Consider the following 23004-nt stretch of genomic DNA (forward strand, 5'->3'; position numbering starts at 1 on the left):
TGATATTTATTATTTTAATGCTGCATGAAGATGCTAGATGCTATTATGGTAGGTAAAGAAAATCTTTATTTTAATCATAACACACATTGTTACATATAGAAGAAATTTAAAAGACATTATCTTGCAGTAATTCTTTTCCATCAATAAAAAACTTTAAAGACATATTATTAACTTAGATTGCCACTTGTTTTAAATCATAAACAATGTTAAATTGTTATTTATAGACAATCATACCCCATCTTCTTTTTTTATATTAAATGTACATGATTATACTTAGAAGTATCTTTTATTTTTTTACAAGATAACATTTATTACAAACACAATTTATTATGAAGTAAAAGCTTACAAAAAGTAATCTCATAAGTTGATTTTATAAAGTAATAGAAATAATAATAATACCAAAGTGAATGTTTTGTCGAAATAAACTTATGTCATTTATTCTAACATGCTTACTTTAAGAGGTAAGGAAGGCCAGTGATTTAGAGTTTATGAAAGGTAATTTAAATATTTATTGTTGCTTGTTTATATGTGCTAGTAGACATATTGTACGTGTGCAATAAAGAACTTGTTTTGTAAACTAAAGAAAATTAAAAATTGCCCACTATCTATTTTATGAATGGCAAAAAATCTAAATTATCAAATCTTACTTGAATTTTATTATTTAGAATGATTATAAAATTGTAGATATTTTTCTCAAGGAATAGTACCACCTCGTGGCTTTCAATATTTCACATTTCCTTTACTCGTAAATAAAACTCTTAAATGATTTTGTTATAGGAATTGAATTAGAACTGGTAGACAGTTGTGCAATACAAAATGGAGGTTGTGCCCATAAATGTCGTCATGGTGATAAAGGTCCCGTATGTTCCTGCAGGAAAGGATACTTCTTACAAGCTGATGAAAAATCGTGTGCAGGTACATGTTTAACCCCTCAGAACATTTGAGACACAAAGACTTGTTTTATTCACTTCAGGCAAATATATATGTCGTAGATGCCAAAAATCGTTATACACATTTAATGAATAAGGAGTAATGATCGTTATAATAAACTTCATTTCAAAATCCACCAATAGTGATATCTGATTGCAAGGACTTAAAATGTGACTACATTGAACAGCTATTTTATTTCATAGTTCAAAATACACTTTTATCAGTCAAAAATATTTTAATGTAGCTTTCTTTTGTATCAGACGGTTTATATCAAATAAGATCATAATAAGACCTTACTTTGACCTGTAATGGTCTTTCTGTTACTTCTTGTGACTTGGATAGAGTGTGGTTTCATTGGCACCCATACCACATCGTCTTATATCTATATAGGTATCCTTTGAAAACCTGAATTTAAAAGTAACGTCTAGCTATTTGTTTTGATTTGTAATAATGTTTTTTCCTAGATACTATTGTCACTTTGTAATGGAGTCTAGAGAATTAGAAAATAAACTTCTCTTAAATATAAAAACGTTTTTTATTTTATTTAAGCCAACCAAACAAAAGAATCTTAATCATTATCTATCCAATGTTATGATATATTAATGTATGTAAAATACTACACACAAACTCTCAATAAGCATCAAACTTACTCCAAACTGATGATTCACTCTTTTTCACCTCTTCCTTTGTAGACAAAGATGAGTGTGGATTAGGGGACGACTGTTGTACACAGTTATGTAATAATAAACCTGGTGGATACTCGTGTGGATGTCGACCTGGGTTTGTACTTAACCATGATGGATGTGTATGCGATGGTAAGTTATTATAGGGCTGCTTCTTCTTAAAGGGGTTGTTTAACGACATAAGTTACTTATTAGCGTCTTGCATGGTCGAAAATTATAGACTTTACCCACTTTATTGAGTTATGATATGTTTATGCAAAGTGGAACGAGTCACTTACCATCAAAAAGCCAAAGTAAACGGTGAGTAAAATCTAAGATGGAATTTGTCCAGTTAACATACTAGTTAACTCTGCAAACATGAGTATAATATCTGCTTCCTAACAAACAGTTTATTGCTAACGGAACTGTTGGATTGTATGCGTAAAAGTAATTATCAAAAGTACCAGGATTATAATTTAGTACGCCAGACGCGCGTTTCGTCTTCATAAGACTCATCAGTGACGCTCATATCAAAATATTCATAAAGCCAAACAAGTACAAAGTTGAAGAGCATTGATGATCCAAAATTCCAGAATATAATATAATGTCCGACCTTTTCACACAAGATAATTTATACAATTTTAATTTTGTAAAGTTGTTTAATTCAGTTTGATTGTGGATTGCACAGACACGAGCCAAAGATAGCATAAAGTTCTATTTAAACGAAATATAATGCCACCTATAAATGTTAATTTCTTAAACAGCTGAAAAGAACCTGCAGATCAACTCAACATAGGAATAAATAGGCGGTTGTGTGTTCCGTATATGTCTATGATAATGTATTTGTTACTAAGACTTGGTCTGTATATGTCAATTTTTGTGTATTTGTTATTAAAGATACTAGCTTTGTGTTCTGTATACTAGTATGTCAATTTTTATGTATTTGCTACTATACAATTCTTTTGTGTGTTCTCTATATGTAAATTATTATTATGTATTTGCTGTTTCAAAACACTTATCTTCGAAGTGTACAACTATATTTCCAGATGTTGATGAATGTTTGAATGACAATGGCGCCTGTGAACAAATATGCGTGAACTCAGAAGGTTCCTTTAGCTGTGCTTGTAAAGAAGGATTTCGATTGGCTCAAGACAGACGTAGATGTCTCCGTATGTTTTTTCTATTTCATTGGTGTAATAGTGGCGTTTAATAAACGAAAATGGTCAGGTAGAAAAATAATGGTTTAAGAACAGGACCCTTCATGTTCATCTATAAAATAATAAACATTTACATGAAAAACGCACTTAATTGTTTATGATCAATTAGCACATTTTGACACATTTTTTAAAAAGGAGAAGGTATGAAAAGAATATAGTTTTGATATGGTTTTTTTTATCACTCATATATATAGAGTATTTGAACTTGTTCAATATGTTTTATATTTTTTGAATGTTTATTATACAAATACAAAGTTTTGCATGCGAATTAAATAAAACAATTTCAATGTTATTATGTTGATAGAGAAATCCTGTATATTTCAATATTTCTAATAAGTTGATAAAATTGGACCAGGGTCTTAATAAAGTACAATAGACGAATATATTGTTAAACCACCATGTACATTTACATTTAATAACTTGTTTTGATTTATGCCATTATATTAAACTAAGTAATTCATTTGTTTAGATGTAGTGGCGAACATTTAAATATCTTAAGAAAAGTAAAATTGGGAATGATGGTCATGAGCCTTTTGATAGAATTCTGTTTAGTAATTACATGTGTTCTTACAATATTATTTATGTTATGTTGTTTTGATTTAGTATTAACCCCAGTGACTCCAGCTCCCACATTGGGACCTGGTCGTGGTGACCTTCCAGATCTTAGATTTGACACCACACCTAAAGCTGTTATTCCGATCACGGAATCAGAACATTTAAGAGATGCAGTTATTCAGAGTAAAATTACATTTGGTAGGTAGATTATAAATGACAGCATTCATTGATTTCTTTATTCAGAATATTAATCTTGATATATTTTATATTTATACATGCAGCCTTTAACGGAACACATGTTGGTAAGATTTTTTTACAAAGATATATATTTTTCATATCCAGATCTATTTTACATAAATAAATTAAATCATTTAAATGACTTTCAGCAAATTTTTCAGTTTCAGCCCTTTTTAGCTCACCTGGCCCACAGGGCCAAGAGAGCTTTTCTTATCACTTGTCGTCCGTCGTCCGTCGTCCGTCGTCCGCCGTCTGTCGTCGTCGTCGTCGTTAACTTTTACAAAAATCTTCTTCTCTGACACTACTGGGCCAAATTTAACCAAACTTGGCCACAATCATCATTGGGGTATCTAGTTTAAAAATGTGCGCGGTGACCCGGCCAACCAACCAAGATGGCCTCATGGCTAAAAATAGAACATATGGGTAAAATGTAGATTTTGGCTTATATCTCTGAAACGAAAGCATTTAGAGCAAATCTGACAGGGGATAAAATTGTTTATCAGGTCAAGATCTATCTGCCCTGATATTGTCAGATGAATCGGACAACCGGTTGTTAGGTTGCTGCCCCAGAATTTGTAATTTTAAGGAAATTTTGCCGTTTTTGGTTATAATCTTGAATATTTTTATAGATAGAGGTAAACTGTAAACAGCAGTAATGTTCAGCACAGTAAGATCTACAAAAAAGTCAACATGACAAAATTGGTCAGCTGAACTCTTAAAGAGTTATTGTCCTTTATTGTCAATTTTTGTCAATTTTTCGTAAATTTTTGTCATCTTGTACAAAAATCTTCTCCTCTAAAACTACTGAGACAAATTTAACCAAACTTGTCCACAATCATCATTCAGGATAATAAAGTGTCCGATGACCCTGCCTGCGAATCAAGATGGCCGACATGGCTAAAAATAGTACATAGCATAAAATGATGTTTTTGGCTAAAATCTCATAAACCAAAGCATTTAAAGCAAATCGGACGATATTAATTTGTTCGTTAGGTCAAAGTCTATCTGCCCTGAAATTTTCAGACCAATTAGACAACCGGTTGTTAGGTTGCTGTCCCGGAATTGGTAATTTTCAGAAAATTTTGCAGCTTTTGGTTATTATCTTGAATATTATAATAGATAGAGATAAACTGTACACTACAATAGTGTACAGCAAATTAAGACCTACAAATAAGCCAACATTATCAAAATGGTCAATTAACCCCTTAAGGAGTTATTGCCCTTTATTGTCAATTTTAAACAATTCTCATAAGTTATGTAAATTTTTTTAATTTGTATTCGTTCTTGAAATGCACATAGACCAAGGTGAGCGACACAGGCTCTTAAGAGCCTCTAGTTTTTTTTTATTGTCGAACAAAACAATATGTGTGGTTTCAGTGACTTCCTGAAAAAAAGGGTCGTTAGGTTGATTTGAAAAAAAACCTTTAAATTTAGGTGTGTAACTTTTGTGTATGACGCGTTGATGTTAGTTGTGGGACAAGGTATCAGAACATTGAAGCAAGTAAAAAAGGTAAAGGGCCATGGTAGGGAAGGGGTACTGAGTGAGATCGGTTGTGTAACTGGAACCACACATTTATTTGGCTTCGATGTGTAGTTATTTATTTAAAATTTTTTATTTGTCGGAGTTCAACTATTGCTCTATATTTCATTTCACTTTTTAAATGATTACTGTAACATTATGAAGAAAATAACTGACGTTTTATCTTTCCTTATTTTGAATTCCCTTTCTATATGTTAAATCGGGAACAATTGTCCGACGAAGGAATTTGCTTTAAAGATAAACTACATTGTTGAAGTTGAATAATAAACTATATACATTGATATATGTACCCTTCAATATATTTAAGCTAAATCATAAGTTTTGTGTTTATCTAACAGTGGACTTATATACCTAAGTTAGTATTAATTTTCGTAATTTGAGAACACAATGCATTCTGAGGACACCCAATTCCTTGTTTTTATGACTAAAAATTTAGAAAGTTTTTTATATTTCGTTTGTGTCCTATAAAGTAACAAAAAATTGTATTTTTGCGAGTACTTGAATTCGTGTCTTCGTCATACATACGAAAACAGGTAGCCCATGACAATACTAATGAATTCAAAATACGTCTTTACTTCATAGATCTTTGTTATTTTGTTTTCTTCCATAGAGTGCAGACTTGGAACATTTGGTGACGAATGCGAGTATGACTGTTACAATTGTCAGAATGATGCAAGATGCACTGCAGAGAAAGATGGATGCATTTGTACAACTGGCTGGATAGGTCCGATCTGTAATGATACATGTCCAAAGGTAAATTAGATGCAAAAGTAGTTTCCGGATGCTTATATCTCATTTATAATATACGATTCAAGATATAAACCAAATTTAAGGGAATCAAATGAACTGTAAGAAAATAAGAGATCGAGGTTTTCGACTGGGTAAAAATCTTCGCTCTGCATCCATCGCGCACCACAAACATCAACTTACAGGCGAAAATTCGATAAAATTAAAACAAAAATTGTCGTATACGGTTCTGTTGTGGCATGGTTTATATAATAATAGTGCTCCGAAAATTGCACCACTTGTTTTGGTTTTTAAATGTAGAAATCAAGTTCGTTTCACGTTTTACCTGCCAAAACATTACTGCTATTATGAATGTGTTGCTCATAAAACGATTTCAGGGAGTGTGACTTGTGTTTTGAAAAAAATGTCAAATGGGGAAAATTAAACAAAATTTATTAAACGTTTTGAAACTTTTAATATCATGGGCATAAACATTACGCTAAGCCATTCATGTATGTTGTCTCGAACCTACAAGTTCAATGGAATGTAAATGCAATATACCTACAAGCTTTTTCAAGTATTGCTATGATACGTATTTTTATTTCTCTAGGGACATTTTGGAGATGGTTGTAATGCTTTATGCACCTGTCAGAATGGCGGGTCATGTGATGCTGTTACTGGCATTTGTATTTGTCCACCAGGTGTCAAGGGCAACAATTGCGAGGATGGTTGCCCACCTGGGTACTACACACAAAACTGTGACCAAAAATGTCCGACACATTGTCCTAATGGCTTTTGTAATCGAATTTTTGGTTTTTGTGAATGTGCAGTTGGATTTTTCGGACCGTCATGTAACCATCCATGTCCAGAATGGACGTATGGAGCTAACTGTTTGGAACAGTGTACATGCCATCATGAAAATACAGAGACATGTGATAATAAGGTCAGACATTTTTTCTTTTAATAGTATAAACGATATACATTTTAGTTTTAATTAAAAGATAGTTAAAATATTACTGAATTATTTATTCGAATTGAAAGTTGATGTTGAGGATAAGGAAATGAGGCTGCAATCAAACAAACAACAGAACCTAGACATGTGCATACGATTAGCAATAATAGACAATTATCTATGATATCATATTCTGTCCTCTTACACTTTGATAACAAAAAGTTATATTTTTTGTTATTAAAAATTACATCCATTTCAGCAGCATATTTTTAGGGTTACGGTAACTGAAGAATAACAGACAAAATGTTTAAAATCCATTTTGAAGGAGTGAACTAGAATTAATAAATAGTTTACAAATTTTAGAAAAAAATACCATCTTACATTTTACATTTATGATGTACTTTCGCATTCATCTCAGGTTCTTTTCGTTGAGTATTTGTCGAGAAACACATGTTGATGATGCATAACATTATTTGCTACATATATATTCAATTAATAATTAAGTTTTCCTTTACTAGATTGGAAAATGCATATGTAAACCTGGATTGCATGGTAAGAATTGTGACCAAAAGTGTGAAGATGGTTTCTATGGTAGACAATGTCAACAGCAGTGTAATTGTCCAACATCTTTCAAATGTGACCACGTGACCGGAACATGCCTTTACAACTGTCCAGCTGGTTGGATAGGAGAACGATGTGATCAGAGTAAGAAAATTGACAACCTTGCATTCAATATCATAGTTGTTTGATGTTTTAACGGTTTTCTCTTAATTATGAAAAAGAAGGACGGCGCAATTTTGAGATTCGTATAATCTGAAAAATAAGCTAAAACTATATTGTGTCATAAAAAGAAAAAATGAGTTAGCATAATTTGTTGAAGAAGACAATGCCCATGTTTAAAAAATTGTCACGTAGATTGAAACAATCTTGCGATACAAGAAGCGAAGGCCAAAACCTCATTTGCGCATAATGTTCAATTGCAATTTTAAATGGCATGTATCTCATAGTATTGTACGCTTTCAATTTACTGGTACATACATAGATAGTCGAATAGTAGATGAATTGGAACCAACTATTTTGTTTAGATTTTGTAAACCTGTTTTTGCAGCCTTTAATTCATGATGTGTCTTGTAATTTTAAATAAAATAGAATGATTTTCCATAATGATAAGATTCGAAAATAATGTACTGAATGTAAAAATTGCAGAATTATGGATCTATTATTTCCCTGCTATCATGAACATCATTCATTGTAAGTGCAGAAGCTGTTATAGTTTCCTGAAATTATATGATAGATATAACAAATACTTTAAATATTTACATCTCTGAATTAAAATATCTTTTGTACATTTTAACATACAAGTAACGTACTCAATAACACATAACAGACCAAAAAGAAGGAATACATTTTGCCATTTTGTTTTAAAGCTTGAAATTACGTATCAGGAAAAAAATATTCTACTGGAAGAATGCCCTTTTTTACCTGAACATATTTTTTTGTATCCGTATCGAAGTATAAGAAATGCAATATAAACCTCTTATCATAATTTATTCAAATTTTCTGAGAACATTCACTGTATAAAGCCTCATTGGTTCCCATCGCAAATCAAGAACTTTGCAATTTATTTATGCTAGGGCGAAGGTATCAATTTTTAGCTTCGCTCTTAGTATATCTAGTTTATTTTTTTCAAACACAGTTAACGTCAAATCGTTATCCATGGTTTGATGTATAACCAGGTTTGAAAAGCAAACACTTGTTTGTACAGTCAAATAGAATGTTTTTTCTTTATTCGTTGCTTTTTTAAGTTCAAAACAGTAAAAACAGTGGTTGTCGTTTGTTTATGTGTTGCATATTTTTTTCCGTTATTTTTTTTACATAAATAAGGCCGTTAGTTTTCTTGTTTGAATTGTTTTACATTGTCTTATCGGGGCCTATTATAGCTGACTATGCGGTATGGGCTTTGCTCATTGTTGAAGGCCGTACGGTGACCTATAGTTGTTAATGTCTGTGTAATTTTGGTCTTTTGTGGATAGTTGTCTCATTGGCAATCATACCACATCTTCTTTTTTATATTGTATTGTTAATGTTATTGCATGCTAAATTTATAGTTAATTTTTCTTCATATACGTTTTATGTATTATATCACACGTCTTATTTCTGAACTTTGAACACACGCTTTTTATATTTCATATTGCAGATATACTTTATTCTCTTAATTTATAATTTATTTAACTGTTGTTATGATGTTGTAATGTCATCTTAATTTGGTCGACAATTGACATCTCCCGGATTACTACAGATTTCATTCACTTGTCGTTGGAGATTAAATTCGGCCCCTCTTTCGTCATGATTGAAGACATCACCGAATAAGCCGTATGAGACATATCATATGTGATGCCCCTTTCTTTACGACAGTATGCAACACACTCATTTCCTCAATGCTCTTCAACTTCGTACTTTATTTGGCCTTTTCAACTTTTTTGGATTCGAGCGTCACTGATGAGTCTTTTGTAGACGAAATGCGCGTCTGGCGTATATACTAAATTTAGTCCTGGTATCTATGATGAGTTTGTTTATTTCCACGCTTGCTATTAAATGTTTGAAAAACCAAACGTATCACGCATTTTCAAGCATTATAACAAAGTAAAAAACATCTTTGCTGGGGATGAACAGTAGGAACTTACAACCTGAGTATATGTAGTTATTAAATAGACGTCTTTAAATTATATTTATTTTATGTGCTTTTATTTTTCTATAGTAAGTAATCATTGTAAGAAAACGATTTATGCAAGGAATGCGTTGGCATATCATGTTATTATTCATGTTTGCTTTATAGAATTAGAAAATAGTAGTGTTATTATTTTTAATTTCTATCTTTATGTTTACGTTATTTATATGTTTTTTGTTTGTTTTCTTCTCCCTCTTAACACCATGAATAGGTTGTCCAAAGGGTAAATATGGAAAACATTGTAAACACAATTGTGATTGTCGAGGAAGTCAGTGCAATCCAGAAACGGGCCATTGCGTCTGTGAGGCAGGAAAACGTGGGAAACATTGTAAACATAGTGAGTTACAGCTAACAAAACTACTAATACTATGGACTAGTTATTTAATCAATTACTGCTGTAACTAGAATTTGCTTTATGGCAAGACGTTACAAAGTGCATATGTCAAAGTTTTAAAATTAATGCATTCTGGGTAATACTTTCAAGTATATCAACACGTTCTGATTGGTGAATTTATGGTTTCATAGGGAGTGCAAGAATGATTAGATATATAAAAAGAGAGATAAAACAAAAAGTCATAAACCACCCATCCAATCCCTCGAATTAGAGAAATAGGCACATGTTTTAAAAATTAAAAAAAAAAATGTGTTTATTACAGAATGTCACCCTGGAAGTTGGGGAGTTAACTGTATGAAGAAATGTCGATGTCAAAATGACGCAAAATGTGACGCTGAAACTGGAGAATGTATTTGCGCAGATGGCTGGTTTGGACGAGAATGCGAAGAAGGTGATCTTCATGAAATGATTTTAGTAAAATATTTAATTCTTAATACTCATATAATTTTGTGTTTTTAAAAGACATTTTCCGAGTGATTTGAGATCCTCAATGCTCTTCAACTTTGTACTTGTTTGGCTTTATAAATATTTTGATATGAGCGTCACTGATGAGTCTTATGTAGACGAAACGCGCGTCTGGCGTACAAAATTTTAATCCTTGTACCTTTGATAACTATTGAGACAATTGTAGTTAATAAATATTTTTTTATCTTGTTTATCAGTAATTATCTTAAATCTGAAGAAAAAAATACGATAATATCATTTTCCAAAAAAAAAACCACACAAAACAAACGAACATGTCATTGCAAATATAATGGGAAAGTTAATATCATACTATTGAAATATAACATGGCGATTACTATACTTTAATTCAGTTTGCCCCCAGGGAAGATTTGGTGCTCAATGCCTCTCTAGATGTCAGTGTGAAAATAAAGCATACTGTGATCCTATGAATGGCAAATGTAACTGTACTGCTGGCTGGCAAGGACAAACATGTGATAGAGGTAATCTAGGCTACTTTTAATAAGCAATTTTGATGGTTTTAATTACATAAATGGTGCCAATTTTTTCCTGCACTAGATGTGCATTTCGACAATCAATGTCTTTTCAGTGTAACTCGAGGCCAAAATACTTGAAGATCAAAAGCTTATCAAAAATATTGAGAGCTATGAACAAAAAAGCTCCAAAATATAAATCCAAAGCTTGGCGAGGAATCAGAGCTTTGCATGCGGGAGATACATTCCTTGATTTTAAATGAGTTCCCAAATTTTGTAACAGCAAATTGAAATAACATAACATCCGTATTTCATGCCAGTACGAACATTCGGCCTACTGGGATGGTATTACCCTTGGGGACTTTCAACTTTTAATTTAAATTATAACTGTATTATAATTGCACACATGTATACCAAAACAAAAGTATTGCGAAATTGAAATTATTATTGAAACTTTTATTACATTTTATCAGTGGGTCGTAGTTGATATTATTACAATTATAGGAGAAGGATGAAATGCAGCATATAATAGAGAATGGCAACTGGGCATGTGTCAAGGAGACATGTATTGCAAAAATGCAGATTTGTACTTAATGCAACTGCAGAAGTTTTACAGAAATACAGTGAACTATTGCTTTAGGCTCGGCAGGAGATTACAAAAACTACATTGCATTATTTTTTAAATTAGAATTTGGCATTCATTGTGCATTAGCGGTACATACAGTGTTACCAAACAAGAACTATAGTTCAAAGAAATTTTATTTAACTCGTAATTAATTTATTATTTGAAATATGTTTCTTACAGAATGTCATCCTGGTACTTTCGGAGCAAATTGCGCTCAAAAATGTGATTGTCATACTAGTGCCGAATGTGATCCTGTTATAGGAGAATGTGTCTGTGCCCCGGGCTGGAGAGGATCTAGATGTAGCGAAAGTAAGTAACAGTTTGTTCACGAAACATGATTTAAGTCAGATTTTCTGAATCCTCTGATTTTATCAATGTAGTTCCATTTGAAAATTTAGCCCGCTAACCCCTACTTTTCTTTTCTCTTCTTTTCATAATCTTAATGTCTAAAATTAAAAAGCCATATTCGAAAATCTTATAAAATCCTTGTTATTTTTTCATAGTTTGGAGAAGAAAAATGCACCAATGTTAAATATATGAATAATCTAAAGAGAATCATATCCTTCCAAATGTTCAAAGGCTTATATCTTGGAAACAAACATACAGACACTTATTATTTTTTGCTTTTCTAGCTCCTTTATTGATATGCTATCAATGCTATATCTTTTAAAAAGCTTGTTATTTTGAAACAGAATATCGAACATCCTTAATCGAAGTATAGTTGAATATCAGATGCAGTTCATGTTCAAACAATTTCAGAGTAACGCTGCGTGAAGTACATCTTTGTGCATTTTGTTCAAAACCTTATTGTATCTCAGTGTAAAAAAATAACAACATTTTTACTTCTTTTAACACTTTGACTTCATAGTCAAAAGAAGTAAATGTCCAATACTTTAAGAGTCTTTCGGGTCCATTATTTTTCGTATTGCTTTCAATAACTCAATACAAAATTTGATTTCTTAAAAAATAAACTCATCAAAAATTTAGGCTACCAATATTACGATACTTTTATGAAAATAAAATATTTTTGCTTCCTTTCATTGAAGTGCCATCCAGTATGATCGAATTTACAACATCACCATTGAATCAGAATAACAAAGCCCAGTGACAATCCTTTGATACTTTTTCTTTCTTTGCCATGATATAAATGGTTTTGTTTCGACTTATAATTTTTGCTTGCCCCATTGATATATTTTACTATTTATTAAAATCCCTATCTAAGATGTAACCACAGATGTATAGTCTCTAAATTTTATGAGTTTTGAACATCGATATGACATCTATGTGTCTAATCTCCTATCAATCTCCTTACAAAATATTACAGAATGTAAAGAAGGAACATATGGACCCGGATGTACACAGGAATGTAAATGTGTGAATGGAGCAATGTGTGATCATATAAGTGGTGCCTGTGTTTGTTCGTCTGGATGGAGAGGAAAGTTTTGTACAAAGGCGTGCCCAGAAGGATTTTATGGTATGTCTCTTTTAATATTAACCCCTCTTTGGCGGTTTTTATTTTATTACGTCATACAGCAAGATATTTTATTGTTCTGAAAAAAAAAGAAAAATGAGTTATACTTATTACACCGCCAATACGTAACATGAAAAAGCAAAAGACGTTACTTCGAGTATTTGAACAAAGTGACAAGTACCAATGCAACTCTGCTATGAAGAAAATTAAAGGTAAACATCAAGGATAAACTAAACAAGAAACGGAATTTGCAATTAGTGTCCTACCCAAGAAGTAAGTCATTCATATTTTTAAAGAACAATATAATAACCAATTATTATAAGAAGTGATATCAAATGTTTCAAAATAATAATGATTATCATGCAACATGCATACTCTCACTGTTTCCCTCCAATTACTTGTGACAACATTTGACATATAAAGAAACACCACTTATAAATAAAGGCAACAGTAGTATACCGCTGTTCAAAACTCATAAATACATGAAAAAAAAAAAAAATCGGGGTAACAAACTAAAACCGAGGGAAACGCATTAAATATCAGAGGAGAAAAACGACACAACACTAAAATGTAACACATACAGAAACGGACCAAGCATCAGACAAAATCCCACGAGAATAACAAATACTTATAACGTGTAAAAGAATCCAAACAGAAAAAAAAATCATAATATTTAATCTAATATTATCAAGGAATTGACTGCAAGAAAGCATGTGACTGTGGAAATGAAGCTGAATGTAGCCATGTTGATGGAAAATGTGCTTGTGCTCCTGGCTGGATGGGAGAGAGATGTAGGAAGAGTTGTGCACCTGGAACGTATGGTCAGGATTGTACTGAAACCTGTGTGTGTCATAACAATGGTACCTGTGATCCCGTTAGTGGAACATGTATCTGTTCTTCTGGATGGAAGGGAACCACTTGCGAAGAAGGTACAAATAAGAAAGTTTATCAATAACTATTATAACTTCAAGGACGTTGAAGATAACTTAAACTTTGAAGTAAATGACATTTTACTTTCTCTATTCTAGTTTCTGCAGAGTTGTTTGAATTACTCTTTAGGAAATGTTAAAATAGCACAAAAATTAGAGAAATGTTTTTTTTTAATTGATTTTACTTCCTTTTTAATAATTTTCAGGTTGTCCACCAGGCTTTTATGGTACTAACTGTTTGTATCGATGCTTCTGTATGAATGATGCCAAATGTGACAACATCAATGGAAAATGTAATTGTCCAAATGGGTACACCGGAAAGGCGTGCGAATTAGGTGAGTTAATAAAGAGTCAATAAAAGTAACAATAGATAGATTGATGTTTAATGTCCAGTGACAAATGTTAAACGCGTATTATGACAGGAACATGATCATTTGATATAAATACGAAAATTGCTTTACATGACAATAATGCTTAGTCGTCATTTCTAGTAGATAATATTCCGTAGGAAGACATGTTATCTTACTCGAACACATTACTCCGACTCCTTGCTCGAACCAACAACCCCTAAAAACATAGGAGAGTTCTGTAGCAATGACTTTGGTTAGTTACAAGTTGAAAATCAGAACATACATATAACAGAAATGATGACGCTAGACAAAACGCATGTTGTCTTTCAAATTTTCAGGAATTACAGAGCTAACAGTTATTTAATTTACCTACAGAAGTTTAATTTATAAGAATTGTGAAGCCATGCAAAATCATTGAAGAAAGTTATACCTCGAGAGTTATACACGCATTTTCATCGTATTCATTTAACATCTGGACTTTTTTTCATCGTGTCTATTTTTTCAGGTTGCGATAATTTCCACTATGGACCTAACTGTGCTCTGGATTGTGGTTGTATCAACAGTGAGTCATGTGATAGGTTTAGTGGTAAATGTAGCTGTAGTCCAGGTTACCGAGGTGATAAATGTGATCAGGGTAGGTTGATATAAATATTTATTATGTTTCCACTAGACGTTTTTTTTTATTGGATTGTCTTATATTAAATAGTTAGCTTCATTTTAGTGCAAAGATTCATTTTTTATGCACTGCAAATAAGCAAGTTATAGAAAATGTCTTTATTTTCAAAATGTATTTGGTCATGATCAGTAGTTATTGTTTAGTAAGATATAATGCCGGTAGGAGGTAAACTTTGCAATGTGACTTGCACATGATGTATTCAAGATATTTTCAATTAATTCTGTTGTCATGTACAGAATTAAAATATGCCTCATTTTCATATTTTTTTCTTACCAAATATAGTGTGTCCTAAAGGTTTCTTTGGTGACAATTGTATAGAAACATGTGACTGCCGCAACAACGCCACTTGTAACCATGAGAACGGAGAATGCATCTGTAAACCAGGATGGAAAGGCCGCTTTTGTGACAAAGGTATTATTTGTACTTTATATGAACAGGACCGTTTTGTAATATTTCTTTATCTAGATTTGTCATTTAGAGTATCGCTAAATGATTCATTTCCATTAAATATTCTTTTAAAAATTTGAAAACGTCTCTTCCAATGTTCTTATATCAATATTATGTTACCTTGCAGTTTGTGCCAGTGGTTCATATGGCGATGATTGCAATGAAATATGTACCTGCGCCATAGATGAACCATGTGATCATATGACAGGAGCCTGTAGATGTAATCCTGGGATGACAGGAGATTCATGTGAACAAAGTACGTACATATATGTGAACAATAATTCAATTGAAATGAAATTAATTTGTAAAGTTTATTCGAAAAGTTTCAGGGAATCAAATTGAACTTTTTAAAATAATTTTTTTTTTAATTTCTTTTAACATTGACTAAAATTCAACTTTTCCTACATGTACACTTAGTATGAAAATTCTGATCATTAAGAACAAATTTTCAACTATTATTCTTTCAGGATGTCCAGAAGGAACGTATGGGGAAGAGTGTAGTCAGACATGTAACTGTACCGGGCAAAACTTTGCGTGCAATCCAATTAGTGGACAATGTGTATGTAAACCAGGACACAGAGGAAAACATTGTTCAAGAGGTAATTAGATGTGAACCATGAGCGTCACAAATAATACGCAATCATTCATCATTTTAGATTGTAATTTCTAAGTAATTTATCATTATATTTTTGTAAATAAGAAGGCAGGTAAAAATCAGTTTGTATATATTCAATAGTTTAAAATGTAATATTAAGAGGGTGTTGTTTACTCGCAAACATTCGAGAAAAAGTTTTGTTTACAAAGTGAAAGCTATCTAACTCTACCCGTTTCTAGATCGAAGACATGTAAAAATTTAAGTGTGGGTTATACCGTTATTTTTTATTCACCTGTTTTAACACATGTCTTTTGGAGGAAAAACATCGAATCCCGAAGAAATTGAATGAGATATCACTGTATGTCGAATGTTCAATGCTTACACACTTATAAATACTAACCTCCTTGCACACTACCTACGATTTCAATACTTTAATGTCAGACTTGCTTGAGTATGTCTGAATGTAGACAGCTACATTGTATGATTCAATTACAAGTGTTTCTTTTGTTAAAATGTATCAACACAATTTATTATCATGTGTGTGTTTTGTTTATCTGGTCTTGATAAGGACAAATCATCAATTACTTTCTGAATATCTTTTCACATTTTAAATACTTCGATCCTAACAAAACAAACCATACTAAATTTCTTGCGTCCATTGAATATTCTCAACAAGGAAAGCATTTACATTTTAAACTTTATGACATTATACTTTCTCGTTGTTAATTTCTTGTACTACTAATATACATTTCCTACTAATTTGCTGCTTGGAATATAGTTATTAAGCCAACTAAGTCAAATAAAAAGCATAGAAAAGGTAGAAAAACTCGTCATCGGAGAAAGCTGAGACGAAAAGCTAAATTAGAGTTGGAAAGAAATGAAAGATCGGGTATGTGCACTATTTGTATAAAGCTCTTTTGATGAAATTTATTTTCAAGTATTTGCGATTGATTAGTTTTTATTTTATCAATTTTTAATCCAGATGACTTTTACTATATGTATAATTGTCATAACAGGAAAATCCTTTAAGCTCTAAAAATGTATAACATGAAACACCTTTATTAAGTTTTTACATTTTTTGCGAAATTAAAGTTTTCTATGTGAAACATCATAACCATTATACAACCGGTATACATCATGGATATGACCCTAACAATGATCGTAAACAGGTGGTCAATGACTATATATTTAATAAGCTTTTCATGCTTGAAAGAAGGTTCATGACTTTGTTTTCGTAGAACCCTTTTTTATAATACCACTACGTCTCATTTGGTATTTAGTACTTATATCATGCAGAATACTAACAGTAACAATCCATTGAATATAGCTTTTAAATGGACTGGTATGTACAATCAGAATGTAGATGTAGTATTACAATCTTTCATTTTTTTTTTAAATATCATGGTAGAAAAATAAAGGCAACAGTAGTATACCGCTGTTCAAAACTCATAAATCTATGGACAAAAGACAATATCGGGGTAACAAACTAAAACTGAGGAAAACGCATTAAATATTAGAGGGGAACAACGACACAACATTAAAATGTAACACACACATCAACGGACTAAGCATTAGACAAAATCCGATGAGAATAACCAATATAACATCAAAACAAATGATGAATTTGGGATAGAAAAGTACGGTGACATAACCAATATAACATCAAAACCAAATACATGAATTTGGGATAGAAAGGTACCGTGACAATACATGAATTTGGGATAGAAAATCGATGACTTACTCTTTATTTTATGTTATATATTCTTACGCAAGCATTTACGTTTAAGTTTAGAAACTTACATATATATTGTTTAAAATCAGATTGAAATTAAATAACAGGTGTTATTTCAAAACAAACAATTCTGCTATATTTCTAAATAAACGATATCGACATCGATATCGTCAACACAATACCATCGGCGTCTTTCAAACACATTTAGCCTTTTTAGCTTGATTAGCACAATTTATTACTGAGTTCAAAGATTATGTTGTATACTAAGAATGTGTGTGCCCTCTGACTGTTTCCAGATTGAGTTATAATTTTTTTTGCTTTGTATTTTTGTATTTTCTATTGGTTTCGGAAGGTAAAAGTGTACAACCTATTCTTTTGGCGATCTTTTTTTTTTATTAAATTTTAATCATAATAAAGCAATTATGTTTTCAAACGTCTCGTTTATAATGGCACTTTATACACGTACATATTCTATTATTCATTAGCTACATGTATGTTAATTTTTATCATTTACAAAAGATTTATTTTGTTGCTTAGGTACACACTTATATGTATTGCTTCTATACATCTACTTCCTATTATTCTTCAATCTTTAAGCCTGTGAATAATGACATCATTTGTCCTATTGTTTATATTTGCAAATTTGAACATTCCGGTAAAATCTTTGTTACCTGTTTTATACACAACAATTGTATTTGATATTATATGTCCGTTTTAAACAAACCTATTTACTTAAGTGTCAATCTGCTTTATCCAACAATAAGTTAAAAATAACTATATTTTTAGTCATTAATCTTTTGGTTAATTATCGCAATAGTACTGTGAAAACCATTTTAGGCGTTCAGTATCTTGGTTAAAGTTGTCATAATTGTTAGAATTAATTCGTTTTACTAAAACCAGCACAATGTAGTACAATTTGTCACTCCTATATACTACTTAATTTGCAAGTCTTCCTACCTTCATACACAAATTAATGACGTAGAACACATGTATGATATATGCAACTGTGACTTACGATATCATTTTTTCCTTTGATATGTAATTTGAATACATTTTTTATTTTACAGGTTGTAAAGAAGGACACTTTGGAGCCAACTGTGATCAGGGTTGTCAGTGTGAAAATGGTGCTTTTTGTCATATCGTTACTGGAGCATGTACGTGTAAAGATGGATATATTGGTCCTACTTGTACTGAGTCATGTCCTTCCGGGAGGTATGGTCCAAACTGTGGTCTGACATGCAACTGTCAGAATAAAGGATCATGTGACACGAGAACAGGACAATGCATATGTCCGCCAGGTTACCATGGCAACAAATGTCAAAATAGTGAGTGTTTTAATAATAATTATACTATTCTGCCTCGATTTGTTTTTTGAAAGAAGTAAGTCAAATCTTTTAAAAATATACTCACCCAACCTTACAGTTATTATAAAGATATATAAAGAAAATCACTAACATAAACACAGTATTAAAAACATGTTTTATTTTGCTTTCAGTGTGTGTAAATGGAAGATACGGTATTAACTGCACTGGAATTTGCCGCTGCTCAGAAAATAGTCATTGTGATCATGTAACTGGGCGGTGCAATTGCAATCTCGGATGGATGGGTGAATCATGTGATCAGATGTGTCCGCAGGGAAGATTTGGTCCAGGTTGCATTCATACATGCAACTGTCGAAACAAGGCCACATGTGACCCTATATCGGGATGTTGTGGTTGTTCCTCAGGTTTCTATGGTCAAAGTTGTGAACTAGGTAAGAGATAAGACACAGACGAGTGCACGCGCAGAAAAATATGACACAGTTTGAAAAAGAAGGGTAAAACTTCTCAAACCTACTAAACTAAAAAAACATATAGAGCACAAAAGTGTGTTCAATATTTCAATGTTTTTTTTAGGTGACGTTTATATTTCAGAACAGTCATAATAAAGAATGTATATACATTATGTGCAACCGTGGTTCCTTGGCAGGGTTTGAATATTTGGTCCTTTTTTGTTTCATTAGTTCAACATTTGTATAATCTTTCGATTTTTTTTTAAACTTTTGCCTTGAATAGCACGAAAGAGAAATTATTGTCTAAATAAGTATCTGGTGCAGTGCAATGTAAACTTATTTGGTTTTATAAATATGTAATTACTCTCTGTGTCTGCCTCCATGATATCAAGACATAATTGTAAGACTATATAGCAACAATTCGTACATTTATCACTACTAAAAAATATAATATACTGCATCAATTTATACTTTGGATATAAACTATATATTTCATATAGACTGTTCTTCTAGATCCAGTTAAATTTGACTGCCAGAATTTAGAAACAGTTACTTGAAATTAAAACTCAATTTATGTAATTCCAATGTTAATGTTTTGTGCTTTTCAGAGTGTCCTGTTGGTAGCCATGGACCATATTGTTCAGAGGAATGTGATTGTGTCAATGGAGGGAAATGTAACGCCATGACAGGCCAATGTAAATGTCCTCTTGGTTTTATTGGAGATCAGTGTGAAACACGTAAGTCATAACTTAGGCTTAAAATAGCTATTTTCTACAAAACTATCAGTTGTAAAAAGAAAAAAAAAAAGTTATATTTTAAACCTTCAAACCTGTATTTTTCATCTCTTGTGCGACTCGATTATATTAGTTATCAATCAATATTATTACCTAACGTTATTTTAACTGATCGGGCGGAGCTTTTGTTTTAATTTTCATAAGAAGATGTGTGTGATACGGAGTATGACCGTTATAATTATTATTGAATTCTAATCACCTACCAGTGTCACCAAACGCATATACAAAAGAACTGAGTGCATGGTATGGGACGAATAACTGGACACTTTATTGATGAGTGTATCCTCCTACCTATAGATGGACTGGTCTTAAATGAGCGAACTTCTTAAACCCCGCCCAATCAAGTGAAATAATTCTAGTTATAGTTCACTATAGTTCATTATGGAATAACATTTTGCAATTCATACTTCAAACATAGAATTTGAAAATTTTAGAATGTAAAAGAGGAACGTTTGGCCGCCATTGTAGAGAGACATGTGATTGTGGAGAAGCAGAATGTGATCACATGACAGGAAACTGTATTTGTCCTTCAGGATCAACAGGTCCTGATTGCAGAAAAGGTTAGAATCTCGATTTGTTTTTAATAACTGTTCAGTACAAGCCACAGAGTAAATAGAAACAAGATGGTGTATAAGCGCAAATGAGGCAACTCTAATTCCAAGACACATTGTGCATGTTGTGTAAAACAATCAAGCATTATATGCCAAAGGACGGCATCCAACACGAAGCCATGGCTCACACCGAAGAGCAAGCCATAAAGGACCCCAACGTGACTAGTGTAAAACAATTCAAACAGGAAAACTAACATTATAATCTAAATAAAAAAACAAGAAACGATAAACATTAATGAACCACACCATTTAACAACAACTACAGAACAAGAGGTTCCTCACTAAAATCTATATTACTCTAAGAATAGAACTGTGTTATCAAAAATAATTGATTTTTTTTGTAGTTGTTAATATCAAAATTGATAATTCAGTTTCAGGGATAGTATAGTTATGTTACATACTGTTCTTTTGAAGATCTTTGTTATTATCCTTAAGATAAAGGAAACCTTAGTAAAGATAAAAATGGAAAACATATAATTCACTAAGTTAATAATAACGATTTATATATCATTCCATATGTTAAAATATTTGAATATATAAAATGTCTGCTTTCAGCATGTAGCAAAGGTCGGTTTGGTCCCAATTGTGAATATTTCTGTGACTGTGATAATGAAGGAACATGTGATCCTTCGTCTGGTTCCTGTATATGCCAAAATGGATTTATAGGTCCAAAATGTGAATATAACGCAGGTAAGGAAATATGTCTATACATACTAATTCAAATTGATAGTCAAATATATATAACACATAATGAATAGGGTGAATCCGAAATATATCACAACACAAATGTATTATTGGTAAAATGTATTGTTTCATTTGATTATATGTACTGTTTACACTATATTTCATCTCACAATGCACTGTCTATTCTGGTTAAATGGTTCGATACGTTTTGTGTATTTTATATAACAAATGTACATGATGTTCTTAGAACCGTGTAAACTAATAAAAACTGAAAAGTGTAAGTACTATCATATGATTATTTCACTCTGAGGTGCAGCTACATTACTTTTACGTTGAAGATAAATTCCTTATTGTCTGAAACATCTATATCATAAAACTTATTACATATGTTTTACCTACAGATGACGAAACCACATTACAGATGCAATCTATATATTTGTAAGCACATGTCATTCATGCATGGTTTGATCTCATCAGACAGCCATTGTTTATCCTGAACAGTTATTTCAATGAAAAGCATGCATGCATATTTTACTTTTAAAACATAAATTTTTTTGCTCTGCCAACTTAACGTGATTTACCTCGACCTTTTTAAAAGCTTTAATTGACAGTATTGTGTAAAATACTTTTTATACTAGTAAACCTTATAAGCTATAGTTTTAGAATGTGTACAGATGCAAAATTTGAATATTGATGTATTTTTTAAAATATTTTGGTTCATGTTTGTTTCTGAAGTTGATAACCAATTACTTTAATTCATATTAAATAATTTACATTGTTAGTTTACTTCAATTGAAATCAATGTTACATATTTTATGAGTTTTGGAATTATTTAGATTTAATAAACATCGATCGGACGATTGAATATCAGAACAATTTACTTTATAACATATGACTGCGGTTCATTACAAGGTGAAATGATTTGAAAACTATAAGAGCATGCTTGAAATGACTGTCCCAACTAATGGTTTAATAGTGAATGATTTAATAATAGTTTTTGTTTGGTTCCTTTCGCCTGGTATTGTTTTATTTATCATTATTAATTACTCACTATCATTCGTTAAAGTAAATTTTGTGTGTTACAATGAATAAATCACTATTATTAACAAAGCTTGTGTCATTGGACTTTGATTTGCATTCTATTTTTGTTTGGCATAACTATTTTAATTTGCTGGTGTTTGGCTTAATTACTAAATATAAGCCCTGGGTGATACTTTTTTTTTTTTTTTTTTTTAGCTTTTACTGTTATTTTTGTTTTCAATACTAAAATATTTTAATGAAAGCCTTGGTTGAGATGAATTTAAAGCTTTTGCTGTTGTTGTTGTTTTCTATAATGAAATATTGAATGGTATAATGAGTTTAAGTAAATTAAAGAATTCAAGCAAAATATCGGTGTGTTCAAGAAAAATACATGATCAAAATGATCAAAAAGTGCCATTCTTA

General features: G+C 31.5%; 1 protein-coding gene across 12 annotated transcripts in view; it reads left to right on the top strand.

Annotated features, from left to right (window-relative positions):
• The window catches only part of LOC139501334 (multiple epidermal growth factor-like domains protein 6), a 103247-nt gene that overhangs the window by 76559 nt on the left and 3684 nt on the right, over positions 1-23004 (top strand). For 3 of the 12 annotated variants that reach the window (XM_071290369.1, XM_071290370.1, XM_071290378.1), the window contains 25 exons: positions 778-915; positions 1623-1745; positions 2639-2761; positions 3413-3562; positions 5752-5894; positions 6478-6810; positions 7338-7524; positions 9759-9884; positions 10204-10332; positions 10757-10885; positions 11682-11810; positions 12826-12975; positions 13665-13901; positions 14108-14236; positions 14757-14885; positions 15210-15338; positions 15502-15630; positions 15842-15973; positions 16748-16858; positions 17297-17311; positions 18769-19026; positions 19197-19454; positions 20081-20209; positions 20701-20826; positions 21433-21567. In XM_071290369.1, coding sequence (XP_071146470.1) covers positions 778-915; positions 1623-1745; positions 2639-2761; positions 3413-3562; positions 5752-5894; positions 6478-6810; positions 7338-7524; positions 9759-9884; positions 10204-10332; positions 10757-10885; positions 11682-11810; positions 12826-12975; positions 13665-13901; positions 14108-14236; positions 14757-14885; positions 15210-15338; positions 15502-15630; positions 15842-15973; positions 16748-16858; positions 17297-17311; positions 18769-19026; positions 19197-19454; positions 20081-20209; positions 20701-20826; positions 21433-21567 — 3777 coding nt within the window. Of the gene's footprint in view, positions 1-777; positions 916-1622; positions 1746-2638; positions 2762-3412; positions 3563-3645; positions 3667-5751; positions 5895-6477; positions 6811-7337; positions 7525-9758; positions 9885-10203; positions 10333-10756; positions 10886-11681; positions 11811-12825; positions 12976-13664; positions 13902-14107; positions 14237-14756; positions 14886-15209; positions 15339-15501; positions 15631-15841; positions 15974-16747; positions 16859-17296; positions 17312-18768; positions 19027-19196; positions 19455-20080; positions 20210-20700; positions 20827-21432; positions 21568-21962; positions 22000-23004 lie in introns of all 12 variants that reach the window. The other 9 variants (XM_071290380.1, XM_071290376.1, XM_071290377.1 and 6 more) reach the window with 5 other exon arrangements.

This window comes from Mytilus edulis, chromosome 13, assembly GCF_963676685.1.
Source record: "Mytilus edulis chromosome 13, xbMytEdul2.2, whole genome shotgun sequence".
Classification (NCBI taxonomy): Eukaryota; Metazoa; Mollusca; class Bivalvia; order Mytilida; family Mytilidae; genus Mytilus; species Mytilus edulis.